Source organism: Rhinatrema bivittatum, chromosome 19 (genome assembly GCF_901001135.1).
Source record: "Rhinatrema bivittatum chromosome 19, aRhiBiv1.1, whole genome shotgun sequence".
In the NCBI taxonomy this organism is placed as follows: domain Eukaryota; kingdom Metazoa; phylum Chordata; class Amphibia; order Gymnophiona; family Rhinatrematidae; genus Rhinatrema; species Rhinatrema bivittatum.
The window spans coordinates 40331413-40343500 of record NC_042633.1 but is presented as its reverse complement, the minus strand read 5'-3'; the positions used below and the strand labels follow the sequence as shown (position 1 = coordinate 40343500).

The 12088-nt window shown below is 49.8% G+C and overlaps 1 protein-coding gene across 2 annotated transcripts in view; it reads left to right on the top strand.

Annotated features, from left to right (window-relative positions):
* The first annotated feature begins 463 nt into the window (after nt 1-463).
* Nucleotides 464-12088, top strand: part of LOC115080172 (kinetochore protein spc24-like) — a 29596-nt gene continuing 17971 nt past the window's right edge. Inside the window, exon 1 of one of the 2 annotated variants that reach the window (XM_029584274.1) lies at nt 464-600. Coding sequence is in view for 1 of the 2 variants with exons in the window: in XM_029584273.1 (XP_029440133.1) it covers nt 1194-1307 (114 nt within the window). In the remaining variant the exon portion in view is untranslated. Of the gene's footprint in view, nt 601-910; nt 1308-12088 lie in introns of those variants that run through there. The other variant, XM_029584273.1, reaches the window with a different exon arrangement.

Genomic DNA, 12088 nt, shown 5'->3' with positions numbered 1-12088 from the left:
AGGGGGCTCAGTGACACATGAGAGTGACAGAGAGGGGATTACAGCCTGTGAATGTGAGGAGGGGGCTCAGTGACACATGAGAGTGACAGAGGGGATTAGAGCCTGTAAATGTGAGGAGGGGTCTCAGTGACACATGAGAGTGACAGAGGGGATTAGAGATTGTGAATTTAAGTGATTGTATTAATGCCTAATCTTAGATTATAAAGTCTCCGGAGCAGGCGCTGATTGTAACTCATGGTAAGGGTTCCTAATTTAGGCTTTCTTATTGCTATTAACTAAAAAGTCTAGGAATCCCCTTATTGCATCGGGCGCTAGTCCAGCGCATGCAGAACATGCGTAATCCCCTGCGCTAGGCTGGGCGCGCTTCATTGCACCGGTGCGAGCTTCTCCTCCCGTGCGTGTCCCAGGGCAGGGGGTGGGAGGATCCGTGAGGGTCGTGCGTCCATTTCTTCTGGGATCTCGGGGCGGTGTTTGAGCTGAGCTGAGGAAAAGTGCAGTGAGCCAGGAGGGAGGACACAGACACAGCTTTCAGGATGTTTATTCCTTCGCATAAGCAAGGTTACGGCTCGATACAGTAAGGCCGCGGTAGAAACAGTGCGGGTAAGCAATGTTTTTTACACTACACTACACTAACTCCTACTAGGGGGAGGCGGTAAACTAGCACGTTAAGGCCGCGGCAAAACAGCGGGTTACTGAGGAGATAATATCAGCGCCCGTTACAGTATCGGAGGGGAATAGCTAATTCCTTCATTATACAGCTAATTCGTTCATTTACATGCTGGGTGCGGAAAGGGTTATGCGTCTGTTTTAGGAAGCGCTAAGGACGCGTGAAACTGGAGACTGTATCGCTGGATCGCCTTACGCGTCCGAATTGTGCGCTCCCAGCACGTTACAGACGGGAAATCTTTAACTGCACGTTACTGCATCGACCTGTTAGGACTGAGCGAGCTGTGATCAGGAAAGCCAGGGTTTAATATTTAAAAGTCACCTTTAACAGAGATCTGATTGTGGGGAAAAGGCCAGAGGCAGAATAAACCCGTTTACTCCACTTTCACTTTCACTTTCACTGTGGGAGCAGCAGAGATCGGGGAAGGTTTTTCCTTGTAGTTTGTGCTGTAAAAGTCTGCAGAAGAGCGGGAGACTGAAGTCCTTGTGTGCAGAAGATTTTGAGGTTTATAAATCTAGATGGCGAAATGCCTTCCTGTTTTTACTTTTACATTTCCGAATTGCTGCAATGTGAAGAAGAGGAAGTGAGACCGGACGCGTCCCGGGGGAGCTGCTCAAATACAATAAATACATCTGATCCGGTAAGTAGTCCCGCGTACTTTTGTTGGCGCTCGTGCTTTTTCTAAAAATCTACTCCTTTATGTAGACACAGCAGTTTTAATTAATTTTTTATGTAGAAACAGCAGTTTTAATTATATAGTTTATTTTTTTTACTTTTGAACCTTAGTCACTTTCGTTTCACACTAATTGCCTGTGTGCATGTCAGCACTCAAATATTTAACTTTTTAAGAGGCTGTTTTTGAACACTGTTTTATTAACTTTAGGGAGACAGCTATGTGATACAATGTTTCAAGATTTGTTACTTTGTTTCATTAAGTGGCTTTCATTTGTTACAATATTCTCCACTGTTTGTCTTGAAGGCAATTGTGTAAACGTTCATAAAGAGACAAAGCACCGGCATTACACGCAATAGGTATTTCGTACTTACTAACTTATAAATGAAGTTATATATGGATATAGATATAGAATTATACACAATTATAATTTTTAAAACATTTTTTTAAAGATCCACTTTTATAAGGAGTGAAGTTAATTGATTAGAGTATGGAAAGTGTTTGAGTCTTGGTGTTTGAACCGTGAGGTTGCGCCTACCCGGGCCTCGGTGTCGGATATTCTGTGTTTTTTACAATCCGGTCTTTCTAAAGGGTTGTCATATAGTTCTCTCAGGGTGCAGGATGCGGCACTTGCTTGTTTGCATGGTTCCATCCAGGGTGTAGCATTAGCAGCACATCCGGATGTAGTTCAATTTCTTACAGCTCGATACTGTAACGTGGGGTTGAAGATTCCCCGTCTGTAACGTGCTGGGAGCGCACAATTCGGATGCGTAAGGCGATCCAGCGATACAGTCTCCAGTTTCACGCGTCCTTAGCGCTTCTTAAAACAGGCGCATAACCCTTTCCGCACGCAGCATGTATATGATATGTAAATGAACGAATTAGCTGTATAATGAAGGAATTAGCTATTCCCCTTCGATACTGTGATGCGCGCTCAGATTATCTCCTTTGTAACCCGCTATTTTGCCGCGGCCTTAACCTGTTAGTTTACCGCTACCCTTAGTGTGGTGTTAGTAAATTAAAACGGGAATAAAGTGTAAAAAATTGTTACAACTATCCAATCCGGGAAGTGGATCCTTTGGCCGGCCGGCCAGGAAGGACGACCGGGAGGCAGAACACACTGGGCTGACGAGCTTCACCTGGAAACCCGCGATTCCTCCAGAGGAGCTGTAGGAACCCAGGTCGCTAGGGCTTAGGCGTCTTCACCCTGGAAGTCCGAGGTCCCCCCAGTAGGAGCCCATAGGGACCCGGACCGCTGGGACTTAGGCGAAGTACTGATGAACCCAGGAAGAGTGTGAACCGGAGTCAGGACTGGCTGCAAACAGGCAAAGTGAAGTCACGGAGCTGAGTCAGGACTGGAGGCTGGCAGCGGAGATGGAGTCACGGACCGGAGTCGAGGCGGGTGGCAGTCAAGCAGGGTTGGAGTCACAGGCAGAAATCAGGGCAGGCGGCAAACTGGCAAAGTCACAGTCACGAGCTGGAATCAAGGCAGGCGGCAAACAGGAACCAACGATTAAGCAAGCAGAATACAAGGCAGGCAGGCAGGAATCAGGAACCGACAGGAGGCAACTAGCACTTCAGAAAGTGACCTTGTTGCTAGGCAAAGATAGAATCCCCGGGCTCCGTATAAATCCCCTTACTGGCGTCTGACGTCATCAGGAGGCGGACTCTGACATCCGGGGCTGCACCAATAAAACGACGGTCCTCGCGCACACGTGGCACTCCAAGGGGGTGGAGTCTTTGGTGGTGTCTCCCTCGTGGAGACGCCGCTGCCATGTGGCTTGGGAGGCCCAGGAACCAGCGGTTTTCAGCCGCTGCCACGCGGCTCGAGAGGCTCGGGGACCGGCGAATCGTGGCGCCTCAGAAGGAGGTAAGGGCCCGGTCACTGCCCCAGTGACCGGAATCGCAACAGTACCCCCCCCTTTTACGCCCCCTCCTAAGAGGACCAGGTTTTCCAGGATTGTCCAGGTGATATTGGGTCAGCAGAGACTTGTCAAGAATATTCCGTGCCGGTTCCCACGAATCTTCCTCCGGACCACAACCCTCCCAGGCAAGTAAATACTCCCAGCGCCGACTATGGAAGCGCACATCCTTCACCTCATGTACCTGGTACACCGGATCTGCAGGTGTTGAAGCGGGTACCTCATCTTGAGTGATGCGATGGAAATGGGAGTACACTACAGGTTTTAAGAGGGACACATGAAACACATTGTGGATGCGTAGGGTTGAAGGCAGCCGAAGCCGATATGAAACCAGGCCTATCCGTTCTGCCACATGAAATGGTCCACAAAACTTGGGAGCTAGCTTGCGGGACCGTCCTGGAAAATGAAGGTTCTTGGTGCTTAACCAAACCTTGGACCCAGGCAACAATTCAGGGCCTGGACGTCGATGACGATTGGTAGTGTCCTGTGCTTTTCGAGCAGCAGTAGCGAGTCGTTGTTGAAGTAGTTTCCAGAGTTGATGAAGTTGCGCGGCCATAGTTTGAGCCGCTGGTGAAGGAACTTCAACCGGAACTGGAACAGGAGACCGAAGATGTCGTCCAAAGACAGTTTGGAACGGAGATTGCCCTGTAACTGAATGGATGTGATTATTGTAGGCAAACTCAGCCCATGGGAATAAGGAAACCCAATTATCCCTACGTTCTGAAATAAAGCTCCGAAGGAAAGTCTTGAGAGAGCGATTCATCCATTCAGTCTGTCCATTGCTCTGTGGGTGAAACGCGGTGGACAAATTCAACTGTACTCCGAATTTCTTGCATAGAGCGCGCCAGAAGCGGGCCGTAAACTGTGGTCCTCGATCGGAGACAATGCTCTGCGGAAGACCATGGGCTCGAAAGATGTGCTGAGTAAATAAGGCTGCTAGTTCTGGTGCAGATGGCAGTTTAGGCAGCGGAACTAAATGCACCATCTTAGAGAACCGATCCACGGTGACCCATATTACCGTGTTGCCATCAGATGGGGGCAAATCCACTACAAAATCTGTGGCAATATGGGTCCAAGGTTCTGTAGGTATGGGCAGAGGATGAAGAAGACCCCAAGGCCGTCCAGTTAGCGGTTTCTGTCTGGCACAAGTCGGACATGCCACCACATATTCTCGCACATCCTGCCGAACTCGTGGCCACCAATAGTATCGGTTCAAAAGAGTTAATGTTCTCTCCTGACTGGCGTGACCTCCCGTAAGGGAGTCGTGGGCCCATTCTAACACCCGTCTACGATCCCGTCGAGAAACGACCACCCTTCCTTGCGTGGATACACTGGTGCCAGCAAGGAGAACTCGGGCCGGATCGATAATGTACTGTGGGAGGTCATCTTTTTCTTCGAAAATGGTGTTACGTGATAAGGCATCAGCCCGGACATTCTTAGCGGCAGGCCGGGTACTTTAGAATAAATCAATCGGCTGAAGAAAAGAGACCACCTAGCTTGTCGAGGATTAAGGCGCTGGGCTTGTGCTAGGAACTCGAGATTCTTATGGTCAGTGTATACGGTGACCTGATGCTGGGCTCCCTCCAGCCATTGTCTCCACTCCTCGAAAGCTAATTTAATGGCCAGTAGTTCCTTATCGCCAATTCCGTAGTTGCTTTCTGCAGGAGTGAACTTTTTGGAGAAGTATGAGCATGGTAATAGCCTCCCCGTGCTGGAGTATTGAGACAGAACCACCCCTACAGCCACACTAGAAGCGTCCACCTCAACTATGAATGGACGCAAAGGATCAGGATGGCGTAAACATGTCCTCGTCAGGAACGCCTCCTTTAGGTCTTGAAACGCTTGACATGCTTCAGGAGGCCAGAGTCGAGTATCTGCCCCTTTTTTAGTTAGGGCCGTCAATGGTGCTACTAAACGTGAGTATCCAGGGATAAAATGTCTGTAGAAGTTCGTGAAGCCTAAAAAGCGCTGCAAGGCTTTTAATCCGATAGGTTGTGGCCATTTCTGAATTGCTGACACTTTCTCGGGGTCCATGTTGAACCCGGTAGCGGAAATAACATATCCCAAGAATGGTACCGAATCCTGTTCGAATAAACATTTCTCTAGCTTCGCATATAGGTGTTGCTCTCGGAGAATCTGGAGTACTTGTCGTACCTGGCGTCGATGAGACTTCAAGTCCTGCGAGAAAATAAGGACATCGTCCAGATATACAATAACACAAGAATACAATAGTTCACGAAGAATCTCATTCATGAGATACTGGAATACCGCTGGGGCGTTACATAACCCAAATGGCATGACCAGATACTCATAATGCCCGTCCCGGGTATTGAATGCAGTTTTCCATTCATCCCCGGGACGGATCCGGACCAGATTGTAAGCCCCCCGCAAATCCAGTTTAGTGAATACTCGAGCTCCCTGAAGTTGTCAAGCAGTTCAGGAATTAATGGTAGCGGATAGCGGTTCTTCTTAGTAATGGTATTCAAACCCCTATAGTCAATGCATGGTCTGAGGGAACCATCCTTTTTAGCCACAAAAAAGAACCCCGCTCCTGCAGATGATTTAGATGGTCGGATGAACCCTTTAGCGAGATTCTCACGGATATACTCTGTCATGGCTTTAGTCTCAGGTTGAGAGAGAGGATAGATCCTACCTCGTGGAGGCGTGGTTCCAGGAAGTAAGTCTATAGCACAGTCAAAGGGGCGATGTTCTGGTAGAATCTCCGCTTTTTCTTTAGAAAAGACGTCCGCGAAGTCCGCGTAGGGAGCTGGGAGTGGAACTCCAATATGAGCCAATGGAATAGGTGGGACCGGTGTGGCCCTGATGCAGGACTGGAGACAATGTGAACTCCACCGAGTAATCTGAATATCATCCCAGCAAATCGTTGGTGAATGTAACTGCAACCAAGGTAAACTGAGGACAATCGGGTGCACAGAGCGCTCCAGGACCAAAAATGAGATTGTCTCTTCATGTAATATCCCGGTTTGAAGTATCAGTGGTTTCGTGATAACAGAGATACTCCCGGGTAACGGAGTTCCTTGGATGGAAGTAACCCGTAATGGTGGAACACGAGGTTGCGTGGATAACTGAAGTTGTTGAACTAAGGTCTGGGTGATGAAGTTCCCTCCAGCTCCGGAGTCAATAAGAGCTTGAGTTTCGAAGGAACCTCCGGAAAACCTTAAAGTTACAGGAACTGTACATTGAGGAGTAGCGTTGAAACAGCCCAGAAGACACTCCTCTGCTTCTTCTAGACTCGAGCGTTTTCCGCCCTTGCTTTACATTGCGACAGGAAATGACCCTTTCCGCCACAATACAAACAAAGGCCCAGAGACCGGCGACGACGTCTCTCCTCCTCCGTCAAAGAAGTTTTACCCAATTGCATGGGTTCCTCGGGAGAGGCCTCAGCGGACGCCCCCGTGGATCGAGGCATGGACACGAGCGGCCTCGAGAAAGCGGGAGCCAAAGGCACCATACGTCGGGGAGGGCGTACCTCCTTGGCCCTCTGCTGCAGACGTTGGTCTATGCATCCAGTGAGCTCGATGAGAGCGTTAAGGTCTTCGGGGATATCTCGGGCTGCCAAGACATCTTTGATTCGTCCCGCTAATCCCTCAAGGAAAATCCCGCGCAGGGCATCATCACGCCAGCCTACTTCCAGCGCCAGCGTGCGAAATTCCAGCGCATATTCAGCCAAAGTGCGGGGTCCCTGGCGGAGCTGTAGTAATTCAGAGGTTGCAGAAGTCTGACGAGCGGGTTCATCAAACGCTGCTTTGAAATTAGCCACAAAGTAATCCAAATTGGAGAGAGTTGTGTCATTTTTCTCCCACATTGGAGATGCCCAATTCAATGCCTTACCGTCTAGTAAGGAGAAGATGTATGCCACCTTAACCGAATCGGTAGGAAACTGGTTCGGGAGTAAAGCGAATCTCACAAAACACTGGTTTAGGAACCCACAACACGCTTTAGAGTCTCCTGCGTACCGAGAAGGAGCGGGAAGCTGCGTGGGTGTCTGCAATGTGACGACCGGAGCAGCCACAGGTACCGGTGCTGGAGCCTGTGGTTCAGTATCCATGCGAGTTGCCATGCGTTCCACAGTGGCAACCAAGGAATCCAATACTTGCTGCTGTTGCACCAGCCGTTGGGCGAGCCCCGGAATGGCCTGGAGACCAGCGAGGTCTGCCGGATCCATGGCCTAGCAAACTGTTACGACTATCCAATCCGGGAAGTGGATCCTTGGGCCGGCCGGCCAGGAAGGACGACCGGGAGGCAGAACACACACTGGGCTGACGAGCTTCACCTGGAAACCCGCGATTCCTCCAGAGGAGCTATAGGAACCCGGGTCGCTAGGGCTTAGGCGTCTTCACCCTGGAAGTCCGAGGTCCCCCCAGGAGGAGCCCGTAGGGACCCGGACCGCTGGGACTTAGGCGAAGTACTGATGAACCCAGGAAGAGTGTGAACCGGAGTCAGGACTGGCTGCAAACAGGCAAAGTGAAGTCACGGAGCTGAGTCAGGACTGGAGGCTGGCAGCGGAGATGGAGTCACGGACCGGAGTCGAGGCGGGTGGCAGTCAAGCAGGGTCTGAGTCACAGGCAGAAATCAGGGCAGGCGGCAAACTGGCAAAGTCAAAGTCACGAGCTGGAATCAAGGCAGGCGGCAAACAGGAACCAACGATTAAGCAAGCAGAATACAAGGCAGGCAGGCAGGAATCAGGAACCGACAGGAGGCAACTAGCACTTCAGAAAGTGACCTCGTTGCTAGGCAAAAGATAGAATCCCCGGGCTCGGTTTAAATCCCCCTTACTGGCGTCTGACGTCATCAGGAGGCGGATTCTGACATCTGGGGCTGCACCAATAAAACGACGGTCCTCGTGCGCGGCACTCCAAGGGGGCGGACTCTTTGGCGGCGTCTCCCTCGTGGAGACGCCGCCCCAGTGACCCACTGCCCCAGTGACCCCACTGCCCCAGTGACCGGAATCGCAACAAAACATTTCAAAAAATCTTTAAAAACACACCTATTTCAATCCGCTTTTCATATATCTCAACCTAAATAACATAACCACTCTCTCTCATATTGGGCACAACATCACTATTGTATATTGATTTATTTTATGTAAACTACCATTGTTTTAAACATTTCTTATTTTTATTGAATATTTTTGTAAATTTTTCCCTCTTTTATAATTTAATAATTTTATTTTTTCTCCTTTTCATATATTTATTTTTATTTTTTATTAAGTAAACCGTTTTGATATTAAACACTGTTTGTAAGACGGTATACAAACACCTTTAAATTAAAAAATACAATATTGTAACTATTGTTTAATATTATGTGTAACCTCTTTTCACTGCCTGAGCCCTAGTGGAATGAGCCTGAACCTGAGTAGGTAACGGCTTTTCAGCATCCACATGTGCAGCTGTGACCTCCTTAACCTGCGAAGCTGGTTCACCCTGCTTCCTTCCACCATGAAGGACAAACAGGTGATCCATCTTTCAGAAAGGTTCAGAGACCACCAGATACCACACAACAAGTTGTTCTACACCCAAGCGATACAGGAGGCGACAAGGAAATGGATTGATTTAAATTAAATTCCAAGCCACCTTAGGCTAGAAGGATGGACCAGGATGCAGCTCTCTGCCCCTGGAGTCACTGAAGGAATGGCTACCGGCAAGACAAGGCCTGCAGCTCGGAAACTCGATGTGCAAAACATACAACAAGCAGGAACACTGTCTTCAAGATTAATAACCACAAGGAAAGACCATGCAGAGGTCAGAACGCAGGGCCTGACAAATAATCCAGCACCAAATTAAGAGTCCACAAGGGAACCGGGAACTGCAATGGAGGCCGAAGATTCATCACTTCCTTTAGAAAATGGGCCACATCCAGATGAGATGAGAAGGAAGCTCCATTCACTAGAGATGTGAATAGTGTCCTCGATCGTCTTAACGATCGATTTCGGCTAGGAGGGGGAGGGAATCGTATTGTCGCCGTTTGGGTGTTTAGAGTATCGTGAAAATCATTAAAATCGTGAGCCAGCACACTAAAACCCCTAAAACCCACCCCCGACCCTTTAAATTAAATCCCCCACCCTCCCGAACCCCCTCCCAAATGCCTTAAATTACCTGGGGTCCGTAGCGGCGGTCCGTAGCCTTAAATTACCTGGGGGTCCGTAGCGGCAGTCTGTAGCTAAATCGGGGGAAGGGGAGAGCAGGAAAACCGGCACACTAAATCGTGTTGTCTTCAGCTGGCGCCATTTTGCAAAATGGCCGCCGGCAGGAGATCGACTGCAGGAGGTCGTTTAGCGAGGGTTCCACACCCCCGCTGAACGACCTCCTGCAGTCGATCTCCTGCCGGCGCCATTTTCCGTACGGAAAACGATTCGCGGCAGGAGATCGCTCCCGGACGCCCGCTGGACCCCCAGGAACTTTTGGCCAGCTTGGGGGGGCCTCCTGACCCCTACAAGACTTGCCAAAAGTCCAGCGGGGGTCCGGAATGACCTCCTGCGTCGAATCGTGTTGGTCTATGGCTGCCGCCATTTTGCGGCGGCCATTTTGCAAAATGGCGCCGGCTGAAGACAACACGATTTAGTGTGCCGGTTTTCCTGCTCTCCCCCTTCCCCCGATTTAGCTACGGACCGCCACTACGGACCCCCAGGTAATTTAAGGCTACGGACCGCCGCTACGGACCCCAGGTAATTTAAGGCATTTTGGGGGGGGGGGTTCGGGAGGGTGATTTAATTTAAAGGGTCGGGGTGGGTTTTTAGGGGGTTTTAGTGTGCCGGGGTGGGTTTTAGGGTGTTTTAGTGTGCCGCTGGACCCCCAGGTAATTTAAGGCATTTGGGGGGGGGGGTTCGGGGGGGGGGGGGATTTAATTTAAAGGGTCGGGATGGGTTTTAGGGTGTTTTAGTGTGCTGGTTTTCCTGCCCTCCCCCTTCCCCCGATTTACGATTTTTTGACGATAAATCGGGGGAATTGGTATTGTATGGTGGCCCTAACGATTTTTGACGATTTAAAATATATCGGACGATATTTTAAATCGTCAAAAAACGATTCACATCCCTACCATTCACCTGCCCTCTGAAACAGGCAAGAGCCACAACCTGCTCCTTCCAGGAATTAAGGGCCAAACCTTTATTTATCCCATCCTGCAGGAATTCCAGAAGGAGTAGGATCCTAACTGAATGAGGAAGGGATGCAGAGATCCTCACACCAGACCTCAAACGCTCTCCATCCCCGCACACAGGCTCAGGAAGTAGAGAACGTGCGAGCGTGGAGTAAGGTGGCAATCACCGCAGAAGAATATCCTCGCTTCAACAGGCAAACCCTCTCAAGGGCCAAACCGCAAGACAGAACAGAGTCGGATCCTCGTGTAGAACTGGTCCCTGACGCAACAGATCCACCTGCGTTGGAAGGGTAACAGGGGTCTCCACCAGGAGTGTTCACAGATCTTCAAACCACTAGAAGTGCCAACCCCCTGTGGCCTTCAATCTTGCAAACTATCCTGCCCAGCAAGGACCACGGAGGAAAGGCATAAAGCAACTTGTATGAGAGCATCTATGCAAATATCTGCATCTGCTTGGCAGGGGAGCATCACCTGAGTCCATCTGTCTACTCGCTAGGAAACGTAACACATCCCCCTCTCACTTATATCTCTCCTCCATACCCATCCTTCACCTGTCTACTCGCTGGGAAACGTAACACATCCCCCCTCACTTATATCTCTCCTCCATACCCATCCTTCACCTGTCTACCTCGCTAGGAAACGTAACACATCCCCCCTCACTTATATCTCTCCTCCATACCCATCCTTCACCTGTCTTCTCACTGGGAAATGTAACACATCCCCCCTCACTTATATCTCTCCTCCATACCCATCCTTCACCTGTCTCCTCGCTAGGGAACGTAACACATCCCCCCTCACTTATATCTCTCCTCCATACCCATCCTTCACCTGTCTACTCGCTGGGAAACGTAACACATCCCCCCTCACTTATATCTCTCCTCCATACCCATCCTTCACCTGTCTACTCGCTGGGAAACGTAACACATCCCCCCTCACTTATATCTCTCCTCCATACCCATCCTTCACCTGTCTACTCGCTGGGAAACGTAACACATCCCCCCTCACTTATATCTCTCCTCCATACCCATCCTTCACCTGTCTACTCGCTGGGAAACGTAACACATCCCCCCTCACTTATATCTCTCCTCCATACCCATCCTTCACCTGTCTACTCGCTGGGAAACGTAACACATCCCCTCTCACTTATATCTCTCCTCCATACCCATCCTTCACCTATCTACTCGCTAGGAAACGTAACACATCCCCCTCACTTATATCTCTCCTCCATACCCATCCTTCACCCTGTCTACTCGCTAGGAAACGTAACACATCCCCTCTCACTTATATCTCTCCTCCATACCCATCCTTCACCTGTCTACTCGCTAGGAAACGTAACACATCCCCTCTCACTTATATCTCTCCTCCATACCCATCCTTTACCTGTCCTCCTCGCTAGGAAACGTAACACATCCCCCCTCACTTATATCTCTCCTCCATACCCATCCTTCACCTGTCTACTCGCTAGGAAACGTAACACATCCCCTCTCACTTATATCTCTCCTCCATACCCATCCTTCACCTGTCTACTCGCTGGGAAACGTAACACATCCCCTCCTCACTTATATCTCTCCTCCATACCCATCCTTCACCTGTCTACTCACTGGGAAACGTAACACATCCCCCCTCACTTATATCTCTCCTCCATACCCATCCTTCACCTGTCTACTCGCTAGGAAACGTAACACATCCCCCCTCACTTATATCTCTCCT